General features: G+C 36.6%; 1 protein-coding gene and 1 non-coding gene across 3 annotated transcripts in view; one reads left to right on the top strand and one right to left on the bottom strand.

The window, feature by feature from the left end:
• The window catches only part of Usp37 (ubiquitin specific peptidase 37), an 89,759-nt gene extending 70,150 nt beyond the window's left edge, over positions 1-19,609 (top strand). For both annotated transcript variants that reach the window (XM_076866014.2, XM_076866015.2), the window contains exons 19-24: positions 4,069-4,235; positions 6,773-6,833; positions 11,763-11,878; positions 13,634-13,703; positions 14,260-14,398; positions 14,946-19,609. In XM_076866014.2, the coding sequence (XP_076722129.1) occupies positions 4,069-4,235; positions 6,773-6,833; positions 11,763-11,878; positions 13,634-13,703; positions 14,260-14,398; positions 14,946-15,033 (641 nt within the window). In that variant the 3' untranslated portion in view covers positions 15,034-19,609. The remainder of the gene's footprint in view (positions 1-4,068; positions 4,236-6,772; positions 6,834-11,762; positions 11,879-13,633; positions 13,704-14,259; positions 14,399-14,945) is intronic.
• Positions 12,757-12,822, bottom strand: Trnas-uga (transfer RNA serine (anticodon UGA)). The gene has a single exon. It is a non-coding gene; the product is annotated as a tRNA-Ser (tRNA).
• Positions 19,610-19,634: the final 25 nt, after the last annotated feature.

Consider the following 19,634-nt stretch of genomic DNA (forward strand, 5'->3'; position numbering starts at 1 on the left):
GTTTGGAGTTTCATTTCAAAAGCATTAGGGAGTTAGTGCATATTTTAAGCAAACAAGTGTTGGATAAAGATGTATGTTTTCAAAAAATATTATTCTGGCCATACATAGGATAGCACATAAATTAGGAATAACCAGAGTAATCCTGTGAGACCTGTTAGGAAGTTACTTGCAAAAATCCAAATAAATAGTTAATGATGCTCTAAGCCAAGATTTGTGTTTAGGAAGAAAAATTGATGGATCCAAGAAATAGGAAATAATGATTTATCTGAGGTGAGTGGTAATTGAGGGAGACGTAAAAAATGACCCTCAGGTTTCTGTCTTTACAGGGGAAAAAAAAAACTGGACAATTTAATTCAGGATTGTCTGAGGTACATTGGTATACTGCTGAAAATTATTGGTTAATTAAAAAATAAGTTTGATCTGATTCACTGAAATATACAACATAAGAAAAGAAACAGATTTTAGTTGCAATAAAGAAGAGGCAAATGATATATTCAGTTTAAGACTGTTGAGTTTTTACAGATGGATCCCTTTTTCTACATTGTATAAGTTTCTTTCTTTCTTTCTTTTCTTTTAAACCTTCCTGGAATTGAGTCTTTTATTTCTTTTTGTCTTTTTTTTTCTTTTTTTTTTTTACAAATATCTTTTATTCATTTATTTATATTGGTGCTAAGAATTGAACCTAGTGCCTCACATATGCTAGGCAAGCACTCTAACACTGAGCCACAACCCCAGCCCTACATTGTATAATTTTTTTTCTTTTTTTAATAAAGAATACTCACTGAAGCATGCTTTTAGAATACTCACTGAAGCATGCTTTTAAATTTTTTTAATTTTTATTAGTTGTTGATGGACCTTTATTTTATTTATTTATATGTGGTGCTGAGAATTGTACCCAGTGCCTCACACGTGCTAGGTAAGTGCTCTACCACTGAGCCACAACCCCAACCCCTATATAAGCTTCTTAAAGATGGATTATTACTAAGTAGCCATATTTATCCCTGTAGTAGTTTCTGTACCTGTCTGATAATCTTGTGCTACAGACAAATATATATTGAATTTTGCATCTCAAAGGAAACTTTATCTCTTTTCGTATATATCATTCGTATAATTCAGGATTGTCTGAGGTACATTGGTATATTGCTGAAAATTATTGGTTAATTAAAAAACAAGTTTGGATATAAAAGTAATTATGCTCCTTTTATACTCTATTATAGTAATCTCAACCCTCAGATTTTTCTTCCACTGAAATATAATTTGTATGCCTCAATTTAAAATTTCCAGAAGAGATCTGATTAGTTGAGTCAAGTACCCATTCCCAGTCTAATAAGCAAAGACCATAGGGACAGACCAGACCATCTAGGCTTTGGAGCTTCAGGCCATTGGAAAGCCTCTTCCTCCAATAATAGAAGGAAGGAAGAAATGGTTTCCAGTATAATTATTTTTTAATTATACTTATTTTTAATTATACTTATTTATTTTTTAAGACACAGTTGGAGGGGCTGGGGATGTGGCTCAAATGGTAACGCGCTCACCTGGCATGCGTGGGGCGCTGGGTTCGATCCTCAGCACCCATAAAATAAAATAAAGATGTTGTGTCCATCGAAAACTGAAAAATAAATATTAAAAAATTCTCTCTCTCTCTCTCTCTCTCTCTCTCTCTCTCTCTCTCTCTCTCTTTAAAAAAAAAAAAAAGAAAGAAAGAAACAGTTGGAGCATGCCTGTAATCCCAGCAGCTTGGGAGACTAAGGCAGGAGGATTGTGAGTTCAAAGCCAACCTCAGCAAAAGTGAGGTGCTAAGCAACTCAGTGAGACCCTGTCTCTAAATAAAATACAAAATAAAGCTGGGGATGTGGCTCAGTGGTTGAGTGCCCCTGAGTTCAATCCCTGGTACCCAAAAAGAAAAAAAAAAAAAAACAGAAACAATTGGAGTGGGCGTGGTGGCACATACCTGTTATACCATCAACTCTAGAAGCTGAGGCAGGAGGAACACAAGTTTTGAGGTCAGCCTCAGCAACTTAATGAAGCCCTCAGCAATTTAGCAAGACCCTGTCAAAAATAAAGAGCTGGGGATGTGGCTCAGTGTATAAAGATAATTCTTATTTACCAAGTAAGAATTGCATTAATTCTGAGGATGAGAAACTTTTATTTTGTTAAGTGCCCCTGGGTTCAATCCCTAGTGCCAAAAAGGATAAATGGAACATTTGGAGCATAAATTCTGAATTTCTTTTCCTCAAGTGAATATTCAGCATTCATTTTAATGATAAATGTTCACTTACTCAGCTATTTAGTACAATTAAAAATAACTAGTTGTGATTTCTAAAATCAAGGTGCTGTAAGCTTCAGAGTTATCTGTGCAGTAGAAAAGTATTAAAATGCAGTATTGGGGTAGGTGAAGAGCATATACTAACTAATAAATAGTCACATAGAATGACTGTACAGCTGGGCACCGTGACATCTTGTAATCCCAGTGACTGGGGAGGCTGAGGCTGAAGGTTCAAAAGTTTAAGGCCAGCCTTGGCAATTTAGTGAGACCCTCAAAAAATAAAAGAAGGGCTAGGGCTGAAGGTTGTGATACAGTCTCCTGGGTTCAATCCCCAGGACCATAAATAAATAGGGTTGTCATGTAGCTCAGTAGTAAAGACTCTTGGGGTTTAATCTCAAGTGCCACTAAATAAATTAATAAAATGTATAAAGATAATTCTTATTGACCAAGTAAGAATTCCATTAATTCTGAGGATGAGAAACTTTTATTTTGTAAATGTTTGAGAGACACACACACACATACATATATATATATATATATCTTGAGACTCTTCTTCTTTCCCACTCTTATCTCTATTAGAAATTGTAAAGAAAAAAAGACTTGTTTAATTTTCTTCTTCTTGGTGCTGAGAATTAAAGCCCAGGGCTTTATATGTACATTTGCTCTACCACTGAGCAACTCTCCCATCCCATCCCCTGCTTGATTATTAACGTGAAAACACATTCAGTTGACCTACAGTGTAATAAATGGGAACATCTCAATAATAGTTTAATCGGTTTAGCCTAATGCTCCTCCCTACCCCCCAGTACTAGGGATCAAGCCCAGGGTCTTGTACACTAGTAGGCAAATGTGCCATCACTGAGCCACACCCCCAGCCCTTAGCCTAATTCTTATTTCACTTGCTCTAAACAATATTTTTAGTACTTGGTCATATGACACTGTTACCTATGAATATGGATATTTGTTTTTCCCTATCCCTAGCCATAGTGTGCTTCTGATGATCAGTTAAGTTTCATAACCATTGCTATAAATTCTTAGGCACTTTTGCCTCTAGGGAACATTTGACAGATGTCTTTCATTTTTGGTTGTCAAAGCTGGAGAGGGTGACTACTACTGGCATCTAGTAGTCAGATAGAAGGGATGCTGCTAAAATTCTGCAGTGCACAAGATAGACTCTTCCCTTCCCCCAAAACACCCATCCACCTAAATTGTCAGTAGTCCTGAGGTTAAGAATCCCTGATGTATGAGCTTGGTGTCGTAGTACACACCTGTAATCCCAGCAGCTAGGGAGGTTGAGGAAGTAGGATTGTGAGTTCAAAGACAGCCTCAGCAATTTAGCCAAGACTTGAGTAAATCAGTAAGATCCTGTTTCTAAATAAGATATTTAAAAAAGGCTGGGAATGTGACTCAGTGGTTAAGCACCCCCGGGTTCAACCCCCAGTACCAAAAAAAAAAAAAGAAAGAAAGAAAATGAAAAAAAAAAAAAGAAACCCTGGTGTAGTGAGATGGAATTGTGTGTCCAAACAAGTTGTAAATGACTGGTAGGGTATATTACTCTCTGAACAGTAGATGTCACTCTAGTGTAGAAATTTTTATTTTCTTTCTTTTTTTTTTTTTTAATATTTTTTAAGTTGTTGATGGACCTTTATATTATTCATTTATTTATATTGGTGCTAAGAATTGAACCCAGTGCCTCACACGTGCTAGGCAAGCTCTCTACCACTGAGCCACAACCTCAGCCCTAGAAATTTCTATTTTCTAAAGAGAATTTTCCAGAGTAATATTATGTTTTGCTTCTTCAGATCCTGCCAGTTTTCCTGAGATAACAAAAGACTGTGATGAGAATAAAGAAAACAAAACTCCAGAAGGATCTCAGGGAGAGGTTGATTGGCTTCAGCAGTACGATATGGAGCGTGAAAGGGAAGAACAAGAGCTTCAGCAAGCATTAGCTCAGAGTCTTCAAGAGCAAGTAAGAGATTTTCTGTTGCTACTTTCTCTACACCTATATTTCCCAAGAAATGGAATAATAATAATAAAAATAACTAACATGTGTCAATTAATTACTGTCTCAGGCATTATTCCAGGTAATTTATGTACATTGTTATTGGTCCATCAGAAAAAAAACAAACAATCTCTCTTTACAGTATCTGTATTGTTCTTACTGAAACACAGCATGGAATTAACATTAAACTTAAATAAAACAAACTTAAATTTAAAATGCTCCCCCCAACGCCCCCCTCCCCCCCAAAAAAAACCAGAAAAATCCAAATCTAATTTGGGACTTGCTTTGGGTTTGAAACATATGTGTTAGTAGACTTTCCTATTTTGAAAATCCAATTGCAACAGAATGTACTATCAGTTATGTTCCACGCTATAGTTCATTTTCATGCTTAAAGCAAAATGGGATGTTAGAGATTATTCCCATTCCAACCTTATTGTTCAAGCTGGGGAAATAGCAAGTATACTACCATGATTTTATCATTAATATTTTAAGATAGTTCATTTGTTCTGGTTATTTTCTCATGATATGAATCTTTTCCAATGATTTTTTCCCCCTTTTTCTCTCCCCAGGACATTACACTTGCTTGCTAGGCAAGCACTCTAACACTGAGCTACATTCCCAACCATTTCTGTCTTGTTTTTTGAGAAAGGGTCTCCCTAAATTGCCTCAAATTTGCAATTCTCCCACCTCAGCCTCCCGAGTAGCCAAGATTACAAGCATGTGTCACCACACCCAGCATTCTATGAATTATTTGAACATAAAATTCTCAGAAATAGTATCTGAAATATTACTTTCAGGCTTTGGTAATAGAACATTTATATGTTCTTTGCTTTATGTAGTAATCTGTTTTTCCATTTTTGTTGTTTATTTTTGTTTTTGTGGTGCTAGGGATCTAAGCCAGGGCCCTTATATGCTAGGCAAATACTTTGCCACCAAACTACATCTCCAGCCCCTTAGAAACATTACTTTCTAATGTAAAACATCAAAAACGTGGAAAGAAGAAGGAAAAAAAATAGAAAGACCTTGCCAAGGTGTATTCTTTCTTTCATATGTATGTGTGTGTGTGTGTGTGTACACACACATACATACACATATATATATATACACACACACTTTTAGTTGTAAATAGACACAATACCTTTATTTATTTATCTTTATGTGGTTCTGAGGATCAAATTCAGTGCCTCACATGCATGCGCTCTACCACTGACCCGTAACTCCAGCCCCACAAAGGCCTAATTTCTTAGACTTCTTCATAAAGGAAAACATAAGTACCCCTTATTTTCTTTTTTCCTGTCAACTGACCCAGATAAGAACAGCCTATTTTTCTCAGATATAAGAATAGGATTATAAGATGAAGTGTCTAGTTTGGTATATCTGTGTCATTCTGTTAATTCTGTTTTTACCTGTTTGTTTCAGAATGGATTTATTCTGAAAAAATTAAGAAATATATAAAATTTTATGAGCATAAACTCAAATACATTATATATTTTTCTTTAGTCGTGCTGCCCTTTTTTTTTTGTGTGTGTGTGTGTGTGTGTGTGTGTGTGTGTGTGTGTTACCAGGGATCAAACCCAGGCATTTGTCAGGAGATATTAGACATACCATTTTTCATTATTCATTTACTGATTTTTGCAATACTGGGGATGAAACCCAGGGCTTTGCCCTGTTCTGCTGTTAAGTTACATCCTCAACCTTTGAGAACCTCAGATATATCAGAAAAATAACATGGCCTGGTACAGTGTCACATGCCTGTAATCCCAGAGACTCAGGAGGCTGAGACGGGAGGATCACAAGTTCAAAGCCAGCCTCAGCAAAAGTGAGGTGCTAAGCAACTCAGTCAGACCCTGTCTCTAAATCAGATACAAAATAGGGCTGGGGATGTGGCTCAGTGGTCAAGTGCCCCTGAGTTCAATCCCCAATTCCAAAAAAGAATAAAAATAGAAATTATACATAATATCTGTGGAAATATTGTTCATTTTGCTGTCACAAACAGGGTTAGTGGTGTGCTAGTGGTGGATCATCATTAGCTCATATGAGCCAGTTGTCCCCTTCTTCCCTACTCTGCATTCAGTGTCATGTGAGTAACTTAAAATTGGCTGTAGTGGGAGTATTTATACCATGGAAATTGGTAGATGCTGTAAATCTGGGGAAAGAAAAGACAGCTGTTTGCTAAGTATCTACTATATGCTAGACATTTTATACATTAAGAAGAAAGAAAAGTACGTCATAATGTCACACTGAATTTTTTTTTTTTTTAAATTGGCAAGCCAGATGGCACCGACAGAGGAAATATCATTTAAGCCTTTTTAACTCCCAAGATTGTGTCTTAAGAGAGAACAGTGTTAGAAAAAGTAAAGAATGTTTTTTCATCCTCAAAACATTTCAGGTATCCATGAGGTTACTGAAAGCATTATTAGAAAATACTTCCAGAGAAATTCCTCATTCAATGTATCTAATAAATATCTCTTTAAATACCTTAGTTTTTATTTTTGTCCCTTTAGGAGGCTTGGGAACAGAAAGAAGATGATGACCTCAAAAGAGCTACAGAATTAAGTCTTCAAGGTGTGGAGATCATTTTAATTATATTCTTCTAAATGGTAAAATGTATTACACACAGAGTAACATATAAAATGCGTTAAGGTTAACAGATTTGAGTCTCTCCAGGTACAGAAGTAGAGCCTTCGAAGTTTCCTACCTATCTCTTCCTTTCCTCCCTCTCAGGAAATAACTATTTTAACACTTGTATTTACCTTTAGCTTACTTTTTGAAAAATGATTTTTGCCATCTATAATATACCTTATTCCTAAACAACATTTTTTTATTTTAAAAATTCAAATAGCAAGAACAATCTGTTTAATGAAAGACTAATGTTTCCACTGCTAAGACTCCTAGAAGAGGGCTGGAGTCTAGTTTGCAGGGGGCCCTCAATGGGAAAAAAAAAAAAACAACTTGTTGGGCTGGGGTTGTGGCTCAGTGGTAGAGAGCTCATGTGGCATGTGTGAGGCAATGGGTTTGATCCTCAGCACCACATAAAAAAGAAAGAAAGAAAATTACGGGATTGTGTCCATCTACAACTAAAAAAAAATATATTAAAAAAAGACTCCTAAGACAATGTAATGTGACTTCAATTTTCTCACAAATTTTCAAGAGTTCACTCTGAAATCAGTAGGCAGTCCCGAGCAAGGATTCAGTGGCATAAGGTTCACATAGTCAAAGCATTTGGCAAAACTAATATGTAGACAAGGTCCTAGAAGCACATAGAGAGAATCAGAGAGACTAGGCTGACTTTCTGTTTTCCATTTCTAAAATCACTGTCGTCTTTCTCCAGTTGAACACTTTAGTAGTATGAAATAAATGTTTTTATCTGATCTAATCAACAAGGTATGAAGGTGAAAGTAAGGATTTCACTGGCACTTGGTTGAGACAGTTACAAATAAGGATCCCAGCTTGGCTCACCCAGACATTCTATCTTCAGGTTAAAAAGATAGTACATTGGTAACAGTTCCAGCTGTCTCAAGTCACATCACTTCCTCCTGGACTGGTTGCCCTGTACATCCCTGCACAGATACTGAGATCTTCCTAACCATTCTCCTGGGAATTCCCTCTAATGCTTTATTGTTCAAATTTCTTATTTCCTCTTTCTTCCTTATGCTTGATCTACTTGTGTAATGGAGAACATCCTCCACTAGTTTTTTTGTTGTTGTTGTTTTTTTTTTTAAGAAAGAAGGCATTTAGCCCATGCCTACAATCCCAGCTACCTACTAGGAAGGACTCAGCTAATCATAGTCCAAAGCCAGCCTGGGTAACTAAAAGCAAGACCCTGTCACAAAATAAAATAGAGATGGGGGGCTGGGAGTGTAGCTCAGCGGTAGAGCACTTACCTAGTATACATGAGACCCTAATTTTAAACCCTAGTACCTCCCCCCGCCAAAAAAAAAAAAAAAAAAACAAGAAAAGAAGAAAGAGGACATAGCTTAAATATTTTGGCGTTCTTACAAGTTTTATTCTACCATAGTATTTGATAGTTTGGCTGAATATAGAATTCATTTGCAGTCATCCTGAAAGCATTCATTCATGAGCAGAGTTGCTGTATGAAAAGACATAAATCTTTCTTTATCCTGATGTGACCTTGTTTTCTCTGGAAACTTGTAGACCTTCTATTTATTTCTTTTTTTTTTTTTCCTCTTTTCATCGTGCTTGTGCTCAAGCCCAGGCCTCATGTACACTGGGCAAGCACTCTTCCACTGAAGTACATCCCCAACTCCTCTTTTTTCCATTGTGATGAAGTTTAACAATAATGTGCCTTGTGAACCTATTTCATCATTGTGTTGTATATAGTAATCATTTTAATCTATAAATCTGTGTTTTTCAATTTCAATTTTTTTTTCTCTCTCATTTCTTTCCTTATATTTTCTTTTCTCTCTTCTTGAAACTCCTGTAATCCAGACTTCCTGGGCTGGACCTCTTTACCACCCCCCACATACACACACACAAATATTTATTGGCAAAATTCAAAATTTAGTGCTGGGCTAAACCTATTAATTGCCTTATCTCTTCTAAGTTTTAGAGACAGGGTCTCACTGAGTTGCTTAGCACCTTGCTTTTGCTGAGGCCTCAGCCTCCTGAGCCACTAGTATTAATAGGTGTGTGCCACTGTGCCTGGATATTGTCTTTATATTCTTTATTAGAGGATTTTTTTTCATATATACAGTAATCCTTGGCTGTCAGCTCATGATTAAGAATGGAAGACTAAAATATTGATCAGAATCTCTAAGCACATGAATAGATAGGACTTGTTAACTTTGAGTTTTATAGGGTGAGACTTTTGGGGAAATGATGTTAGTATTTTGAACCTTTTTCTTAGGCTAATCAAATTCTTTTTTGGAGGAAGATACCAGATATTGAACTCAGTGGCACTTAACCAAGGAACCAGTCCTTTTTTATGTTTTATTTTGAAACAGGGTCTCGCTAAGTTGTTGAGGTTGGCTTTGAACTTACAGTCCTCAGCCTCAGCCTTCCAAGTTGCTGGGATTACATGCCTGGCTATATAAATATTTTTCAAATCTCTTGCCTTTGCCTAAAGATGAAAGAGGTGACTCAGAGCCAAGGTGACTGTGGGAGCCAAGTATGAAGTGATAGAACTGTAGGTGGGAGTCTTTGTACTTATCATTCAACATGCAAACTATCAGTACTCCTCTGTTTTCAGTATGGCACTCATGACCTCACCTGTGCTTGGCATTCCCCAATCTAGAGTCTGTTTTACCTCTCCAGAGAATAAAGGACTAGAATTTTGTCATTGTGCAGCAACATGAAGTTGGTGGAAGTGGATGTAGGAGTTTGCTTCTCAAACAGCTTTCATTCAATCTTTACTGTCTCACCTCCTTAGCCTCCAATTTAGAGGTACATGGTACTTCCATGTCTTCTTTCTTTTGAATATTCAGTGATGTAAATTGTATTGGTTCTTAGCTGTTCTCTTGCTGGCTGGGATATGGCTTTGCCTTTCTTAGGTCTACAGAGTCAGTCACCCATATATTTTCAGATTCCAGAATTTTTTTTTTTAATTAATTTTTATTGTTGGTTGTTAGATTCCAGAATTTTGATGCTGCGTTCTCTTTACCAGTTCTTCTCATTCTTAAGTGTTCAGTCCTCTGCTGTGATTTTGGTGATGTCAGTGACATTTTTAAAGAAATAACCCATTTATGTACAAATGTTCCTGAGATTCTTTATTTAAAATCATTAGTGAGGGGCTGTGGTTGTGGCTCAGTTCTAGAGCTCTTGCCTAGCATGTGTGAGGCACCAGATTCAATCGTTAGCCCACATAAAAATAAATAAATAAAATAAAGGTATTGTGTCCATCTACAACCAAAAACATTTTATAAAAATAAAAGAAACCGTGGTATATTTACACAATGGAATATTACTCAGCCTTAAAGAAGAATGAAATTATAGTGCTTGCAGGTAAATGGATGGGGTTGGAGAATATCATGCTAAGCAAAATAAGACATTCCCAAAAAAATCAAAGGCCAAATCTTTTCTCTGATAAAGTGGATACTGATCCATAATTAGGTGGGGTGGGGCGCGGGGGGCAAGAGAGGAATGGAGCAACTTTGGATTGCGCAGAAGGGAGTGGAGGGGGCATGAGTGTGGGAAAGGTGGTGGAAAGAACTAGACATTATTACCCTATGTACATGTATGAATGCACAAATGGTGTGACTCTGCTTCGTGTACAACCAGAGAAATGAAAAGTTGTGCTCTGTTCGTGTACAATGAGTCAAAATGCATTCTGCTGTCAGGTATAAATAATTAGAACAAGTAATTTAAAAATAAAATCATTAGTGAAGATGGATTCTTCCAGTGGAGATGCATATTAAAGAAAAAAAGGAAGAAGCCATGTGTAGTGGTGCAGGTCCATATCTCGTCTACTGGGAGGCTGAGGCAGAAGGATTACATGGTTAAGGCCAGCCGTGGCAACTTAGCAATACTCCATCTCAAAGAAACTAAAGAAAGAAAGCGTTGTGGGTATACTCAGTGATAGAGCAGCATCTCTGAATTCAGTTCCCAGTAGCATAAAAGAGAGAAGCCAAGAGGGAGAGGGAAAGAAAGGTATTGACCTTTCTATAAGGATAATTCATATTTGCTATTGCCACCTACAATATGCACCAAGTACTTCAAACCTAACAGTCTTTATGATATAGAACTAGTGAACTTAGATTATTTGTAAAATATATACTCTTTTTCAGTTTTACTCTTTTCTTATGAGGGTTAGATCCCTTTATCATAGAAATATATTCAAAAGAAAAAAGAAATATTTATTTACAGGTATCTGTGTCTGCAGTGTTATACCCCAGAATGGGCTGAGTAACTTTGAACCTTAATAATATGTTATGTGGCCTGGGGATATAGCTCAGTTGGTAGAGTGCCTGCCTCACATGCACAAGGCCCTGGGTTCAATCCCCAGCACCACAAAAATAATAATAATGATGTGTTTTGTGTTTGCCTAGAATGATAAAGTTTATACCTCAAGCATTATTTTATCTTCCAGATCATCTTTTTATCTGGATTTTTTTTTTTTTTTGGTCCCAGGTAGTGAACCCAGGGGCATCTAACTGCTGAGCCACATCCCCAGCCCTTTTTCTGAATTTTTGAGAGAGGGTTTCACCTGGTTGCTTAGGGCCTCGCTGAGGCTGGCTTTGAATTTAATGATCCTCCTGCCTCAGCCTCCCAACCTGCTGGGATTACAGGTATGTGCCACCAGCGTAAATCATCTCAATTCAATTCCAAGGACTGTTATACGATTTTTATCTTGAGAGGCACAGTAGCACATGCCTATAGTCCTAGCTACTCTAGAGACTAAGATGGGAGGAATACAATTCAAGGCCATCCTGGGCAACTTAGACTGTCAAAATTAAAAATTAAAAAGCTGAGGATGTAGCACCCCTAGGGTCAATTCCCAGTACCACCAAAAAAGTCTTTTTGTTTTCTGTTCTTCAGAATTTAACAACTCTTTTCTGGATGCATTGGGCTCAGATGAGGATTCTGGAAATGAAGATATTTTTGATATGGAGTACACAGAAGCTGAAGCTGAGGAACTAAAAAGAAATGCTGAGGTAATGTTTTATCCCTGAGTAGAACTGGTCCAGTTGTCAGTGTTCTTTATTTTCAAATACCACACGTTTAACATCAACCACAGTTTCATTTGTGCCCTTTTAGCCACCATCAAATGGTCTTCTTTTTCTCAAGTTTGCTATTCATTACTTACATACAAAATTCAGAACAAAACAAATACATCCTGACCATCTTATGTGCATGTTAGTTAGATAAGAACATGATTGTGAGTTGGATATGGTGGCATACGTCTGTGATCCCAGTGGCTTGAAAGGCTGAGGCAGGATGATCACAAGTTCAAAGCTAGCCTCAGCAACTTAGCAAGAACTCGACTCTAAATAAAATATAAAAAGGGAGGGGAGTATAGCTCAGTGGTTAAGCACCTCTGGGTTCAATCCCCGATATTAAAAAATAAAATAAAAGAACCTGATGATTATGGTATGCATAAAGGCATATGTATATTTAATTATCTTTAAATTCACCAAGTAACCATATTATCTTTATAGTTAAATAGTGAAAACTGTTGGATTAGTGATGTCAGCTTGAACCTGTTGATCTCTTTCCTTAAGTAATAGTCTTTTTCCCTAAATTTAACTCACAGAATCCCACTATCCTACTACAATTACTGTTAGCATATTCTTTTGTGGTCCCTGTCTCTGCATGTGCTTGAAAAATGTTATTGTATTAGTAAAGATTTATCCTGCTGGTTTAAGACTAATTGTAGGAGTATAGCTCACTGGTGGAAGGTTTGCCTCATGTGCAAAAGGCCCTGGATTCAATCCCAATAGCACCAAAAAAAGACTGTAAGGATTTTATTTTTAATGGCTACACTGTATGCCCTCAAATTAACATACTATTTTTTGTTTGTTTGTTTTGTTTTTGGTCCTGGGGATTGAACCCAGAGCCTTGTGCATTCAAGGCAAACACTCTACCAACTGAGCTATCCCCAGCCCCCGTACTATTTATTTTTAACTAACATTGAGCATTTAAGTAGTTATGGTTTTTCATTGTAAAAAAAAAAAAAAAAATAATAATAATAATAATAATAATGTGCTCACAAGCTGTGATTATAGTGTTTTCCATATTTTAGATGCCTTTATTCAAGATAAATCTTCAGCAATAAATTACTGAATAAAATTTATGAACATTTTAATAGTTTTTGGTTTACATATAGCAGTATTCCTTCACAAATTTTTACCTTACAGTGCTGTCTACAGTTCATGTTTATCACTTTTTCATTTTTTTTTTACTGACAGTATTTAATAACATTTTGAAACATTTAAAATGTAAAAGTTTACCCATAACCCTACAGCAAGATAGCAACTTTTTTTTCCCATTCCAATTCCTGTTAATATAACTTTTTATAGGGTTGTAGTTATTATGTGCATTCTTAGAGGTTGAAAATCAAGTTAACATATTGCTGATCCACAATTTTTTATATAACTCAATAATACTGTATTGAATTGATTTGCCATTAGCCAGTCTGCTATATTGGGTATATTGTTAGTCTCTACTTTTCATTATTATAGATAATGCTACAGTGAATAATTGACATATATACTCTTTTCTTCTTTTGAATTATTTCATTAGAATAAACTCTTAGTTGAGAGTGGGTTCTTGGACCAAAGGATATGAAGAGCATAACCAGCATGACTATACCATGCACTGAAGCTTACCTCTGTCAGCTTGATAATAAATTCAAATTCAGTGTTTTGCGTTTACTCAAATGAAGAGTCACCCCCACTTCTGTTTTCCAGACAGGAAATCTCCCTCATTCCTATCGGCTCATCAGTGTTGTCAGTCACATTGGTAGCACCTCTTCTTCAGGTAAATGGACATTTTAGCCAGCATTTACCCCTTACTGTGTTGCTCTTTGCCTAGTTTTATAAGGTATAAGTTGAATGCTTTAAAAAAAAAAAAAAAAAAAAACACTTTGATCACACACTGTGGATTAAGTGCGTGTATCTGCTTCAATTTTTCTATTCAGAAATGACCTAAATTCCCTTGTTCCCCTGAGTAGAATATACTTATTAAGTTGTTCCAGGCATGGTAGTGCACACCTGTAATCCCAGCAACTTGGAAGGCCAATGCAGGAGAGTCACAAGTTCAAGCAACTTAGTGAGGCCCTAAGCAATTTAGCAAGATCTTGTCTCAAAATAAAAAAGACTGGAGATGTTGCTCAGTGATGAAGTGCCCCTGGGTTCAATCCCTAGTACCCCCCCCCAAAAAAAAAATCCCTTAATTCTCTGTATGTTTTTCAAATGGATTTTAAAAACGTTGTTGAAGATCAGGTAGAAGAGGTGACTGTTTCTCAATTTCCTATGTCTGAGAAAAAATTTTTATGTTTTAGAAAACCTCAATTTTAAGATTTTATTTGTTTCAGGTCATTATATTAGTGACGTGTATGACATTAAGAAGCAGGCATGGTTTACTTATAATGATCTAGAGGTATCGAAAATCCAAGAGGCTGCTGTGCAGAGTGATCGGGATCGGAGTGGCTACATCTTCTTTTACATGCACAAGTAAGAAACTTTGCTAGACCCAAGTAACAGGCAAAAAATTATCCAAACTCCTCCTTTGAGAATAAAATGTTCCCATGACTTGATTGGTTGATTTTTTTTACTTTTTTTTTTTTTTTTAACTTTTGTTATCTTTGCTTAGTGTTCATCTCTTGATATTTCCTTATAAGTGCAAAGTATTTTCTCTGTACTCAGACTAATTACTCATCACACAGTAGTATCTAGGTACAGAACTTTAAACTGTTTTATGATAGAAACTGTCCTAACCCAAATGTTTTTGGTCTTTGTTTTGCAGCTAGAAATCTGATTTATATGAATGGGAACTATATAGCATTTTTATTAAAGCTAAAAACTATTGCAGTTTCTGCTATTCTCCAAAATTAGCACCCAGAGGGTTAAGATGGTGATGAAGTAAGTGGGCTGCTTATTTAATAAAATTGCAACACAAAATGGGATTGTATAGGCTTTATCAGTGTCCATTCCTGTTACTTTTTCTCCTGTGTATTCCTTGATTCTGAACTCCCTGTTTTGTTTTTTGTTTTATTTTAAGGGAGATCTTTGATGAGCTGCTGGAAACAGAAAAGAACTCTCAGGCACTTAGCGTGGAAGTGGGGAAGACTGCTCGTCAGGCCTCATGAGGAACAGACTCCTAAGTTGGCAGTGTGCACTGCCTTTTCTCTTACAGCTACCCACCTCACCTTTTCTCTGCCCGAGGAGAATTTGGAATTCTACTTGATGTGGGAGCAACAAACAGCTCAGGGCCAAACCAAAAGACAAAATTGTAGTTAGCCACAGAACGCTCCATACTAACTATTTTATGGAAACCTTGTTCTCATCTGTAGCAGATTCTACTTTTTCTCCTACAAGAGTGGCACTTCCTTTTGTCTTAGGAATACATGTTGTAAATAGGTGTGTATGTATAAACGTATACATATATACATACACACACGCACATGCACGTGGAATGAATGGAGCCTTAAAGGGTTAGGATGAAGCCGGACGCGGTGGCACACGCCTGTAATCCCAGCAACTTGGGAGGCTGAGTCAGGAGGATCGCCAAGTCCAAAGCCAACCTGGGCAACTTAGTGAGACCCTGTCTCAATAAAAAGGGCTGTGTGTATAACTCAGTGGTAGGGTACCCCTGGGTTCAATCCCCAGTACAAAAAAAGGAGAAAAAAAAAAAAAGAGGATGAGCCACGAGATAATATGCCTGCTCAAAATTAATAGCACAGCAGTTTGGAGAGAAAGGAAAGTGTCAGAGAGTCCATTCACTTGAGAAATGTGTGAAGATACACATATCAGTTGTCTTTTAGCTTTTATGTTCCTTGAGTAGCTTCACTGAAGTCTGACCTTTCATGTGTGTTTCTTATGAGTTAAGTTCACTGGAAAGCCAGCTCTCCATGTTACACTAATGACAGTTTGTTCTTGCAAGAGACATTTCTGTCACCTGACTTAAGGAGCTTTTTTCATTTTTTAAATTTTGTGAATCTGCTCTGCCTTTGCTGTTTATGTGCAGTTCCCAAGAATAGATTGTTGGTGCTTTAGAATGTGTTATGGTCCCACACTTGGTATTCATTGTACATATCATATTTTCTCTAGAGATATTTTTTCATACACTTTATTCATCATATTCACCTATATTATTGTGATGGTGAGAATAGAATATTTTATTTTATTCTGTATCATTCTTCCATGGAGCAGAATGACCCTAAAGAATTGTAGGCAAAACTTTAAAAGGTAGAAAGATAATATTGCTTCAACTAGACTCCCCAGCAGAAATGCTTAGGGAGAAGGAAAAACAGAAGCATCTCTCCTACTCAGGCAGAGAGGGCCAGAGATATGCTGCTTTATTAAGGCTCTAGACCACTAAAGCTAAAAGCCCTGCTGCAAATGTGAAATGAAGAACAGGGGCTATAAGGCAAAGCTTGAGCATTTAATAATTTACTGTTTGGCTTTGCTCTTAAAAACAGGGTGAGAATTAAAATGTGACTGATTTTGGTGATCTCAAGAACTAACAAATTAAAAAAAGGACACAATATATCTTTTTAGTTGCTCTGAGGGTAAGTGCTATCACTTAGCCAACATAACCAGCTTGGTTAAACAGCTTATTAATGAAGAATGAGTTTGAGGGTGTAATTCTGCAAGCCCAGGTGTCATTAGGATTGCACAATTAAGGATAGCAAAATGAAACTTCTTTGCTATTTTCCATCTTATTTTTTTGTTGTTGTTGTTGCTTTTATTAGAACTGAAGAGATTACCCTTCAGTTCTTACGGACAAAACCACATCAAGTTTTTCAGGAGGAGAAAATATGTCATCACAGAAGATGCAATATCTTTTCTGGAAGATTGCCTTTGGCAAACTCCAACCCTACTCTTAAAACTTGGGTGTTCTGACATAGTCACAAATTCTAAAAGTTTTGATCTTTGAATTGTAAATGGCCTCAGCACTTTTGCTTAACTACTGATAAATGCTTTGCCTCCTGCCATCTACCAACACTCATTATTGGTGTGAATGTTCCAAAATGGTAGTGGTAGAATATTCAGGGGTTTAGAGCAGTGGAAAATATTTGTTTTAAAAACTAGCTTTTCAAATTTTGTTTCATTTCTATCGGGAGCCTCATTTTGTTTTGACTGAAGATTGTTTTCTCATAAGTAAATGAAGTGACCAAATTCTTAGCTAGTTGTTCTCTACCCTGTCTCTGCATATGAGAGCTTTGAGCTATTAAAATGATTGGGAATGATTTGAAGTGACGTCTGTGTTCAGACACAGAGAAAAATGGAAGTAATGCCATGAGCCTAGATTGCTTTACCAGCAACCTGATTTGAATTGTTCTCATGGCTTGCATGTGTTTATGGTTTAGAAGTGCACTTGGCACAGAACTCTGATTTGGTTCGATTTTTATGTCTTGGGCAAGACTTGTTGAAAATAGGTATACTAGAGTATATGAGTTCTCTCACTGCTCATACTTGCAAATTTGGGGCTTGGATTTTACACTCTCTAGGGTTGCGGCCTTGTCAGCCTTCCCCTCTCCCTTCACTCCTTTAACTTACTCATTTGACTACAGATGGAGATTTGAGCTCTACTATGTTGGGGGTGGGATGGTGGTAATTCTTAGTTTTTGTTTTCTTTTGTTTTTGAACTGGCTGTATATATTTTAATATTATAAATAGATAATATATTATTTTTTGCACAGTGTTATCAGTTTAACTGAAGCAGGGGATGGGGCAGTTAGCATGTTGGGGCCAGGAAGGGACAAATTAGATAGGAACAGAGTACTTCAGTTTCAGGCAGTCCTCACAATAACTAATTAACCTTCCTATTGAAATGCCAAATGTGTGGTTACATTAGATTACTTTAAATGACATTGAATTGGAATTTGATAGCAGTTCTGGACACAACCTTTTGCTCTTAGTTAAAATTTTTTTGAGGGGAAAAATAAACAAAAATTTAAACTTGTTGATTTTTATCCCGATATTATGGAAAACCAGAAAGATGCATGTGGCTAGATGCCATTACCCTTTTAGTGACCTAGACTATAATTTAGACCTTTGAGAAGGTAGACTCTTGTTTCGTTGGGGATCTATTTATATGTTTGTACACACTCATAAATTTTGCCTCAGCAAAATAGAATAAGAAGCAAATTCATGGTTGGTCTTCTATTTATATTTTGATTCTAAAAGCTGTTGGTTTACTTGCTATGATTTGTTAATTCCAGGCCTAACTTAAATGGCTTAGTAGCAAATAAATGTAAATGTGTTTACATTTTTAAGAAGTATGCAGTGATACTTACAGAGCAGTTAATTAACTCCAGGTGCAAATATTAAACTACACATTTCTTTTTCTTCTTGATCAAGTGTAAAATTCTCCTGAAAGAGAAGCTGTAAGATTTACAGACCTCTGCAACGTAATCTATGAATTTATTTATCCTTCCATACTGCAGTTACTATTATGTAACCACACACATGCACCTACAGAGAGTTGTATAATGAAATTCACCTGAAGAGAAAAAAAGTAATTTGTAAACTCATTTGTGTTACACTGAAAAGAGGATAGAAAATATTCTCCTCCTCCTTCTTTGTCCTCTGAAGTGACTGCAGTGGATGCTCTTAGTTATCCAGCCTCCCCCTCAACCCTTTTATTTTATTTACTTGACCCCTGAGGCAGATTTCTGCTTTAAATCAGGGAAACAGCTCAATTTCCAAGATGTGGAGCTTGCATGTGTGGGGAGATTTTTAGAAAAATCAGCAACCCAGCACCAGATGCAAGTCATAAAAAGCATCTCAGTAAATGGATATGTTCTTTTCCTTCTCATTTTTCTTTATACCAAGTAATACTCTAGCAAGAATGTACCCAAACTAAAAGATTTCTGCCTTCTAACATCTTTCTCTCTCTTGGTATGTCTTATTAACATCTGAAGAATACATATATTTTATTGGGAAACTATAGTTTATTAGGCCTTGAGAGTTTCGTGACAATTACTTTGCTGTGTATTACTCCTTTATGGCATGCTTTGATTACCAGGCTTCAGACAGTCACTTTTGTTATATTTAAACACAATTAGTAAGTTGTTTCCTTTCCACGTGTGCTATGTGTCTGAGATTTTGAAGTTTCAATCAAAAGTGTGCCAGTAATGAATAAGCATTTGATTTTAGTGACATTGGACTTTTCTTAAAGTACAGAGATTTTGAAGTATAGTTACGTCCACTGGCATCAGCAGAGAGGGAATGAGGATCTGGATCAGGATTCAAGTTCATCAGGTCAAATGCTAGAACAAAAAAAATCAGTTGACTGAACTGGTCTATTTCTAAAACAGCAGGCAAAGAAGGAGCGCACGCGTGGGTGTGCACAGCTCTCACCCTCAGGTTTCCCTCCTTCTGAGAGCTCCTGTCCCTCCCCAACTTCCCTGGCCTATTGTAGGTGTTTATGCTTAGGGAGAAGAAAACAGAAGGGAGGTTCCTACACTTTGCCTAATTGAGCCACTCCCAGGTTTGCTGGCAGCTTTGGCCACATTATTTGTGGGGTGGGATTTTTTCTTTGTGTTCAGAGTGACTTTTGATTCTGATTCTGATGTTTTGTGTGGAGCGGCACTTTATCTGTGTTTTAGCAGAACTGTTCCTCTGTATCCTTTACGGTTTTTCCTTTGGTTTTGTTTCCTTTTTAAATTATATATAGAGTTTTTTGTGTGTGTGAAATTAAAGCCTTTATTAACCTTCTGTTGGTTTGACTGTTATTTCTAAA

Source organism: Callospermophilus lateralis, chromosome 9 (genome assembly GCF_048772815.1).
Source record: "Callospermophilus lateralis isolate mCalLat2 chromosome 9, mCalLat2.hap1, whole genome shotgun sequence".
NCBI lineage: Eukaryota > Metazoa > Chordata > Mammalia > Rodentia > Sciuridae > Callospermophilus > Callospermophilus lateralis.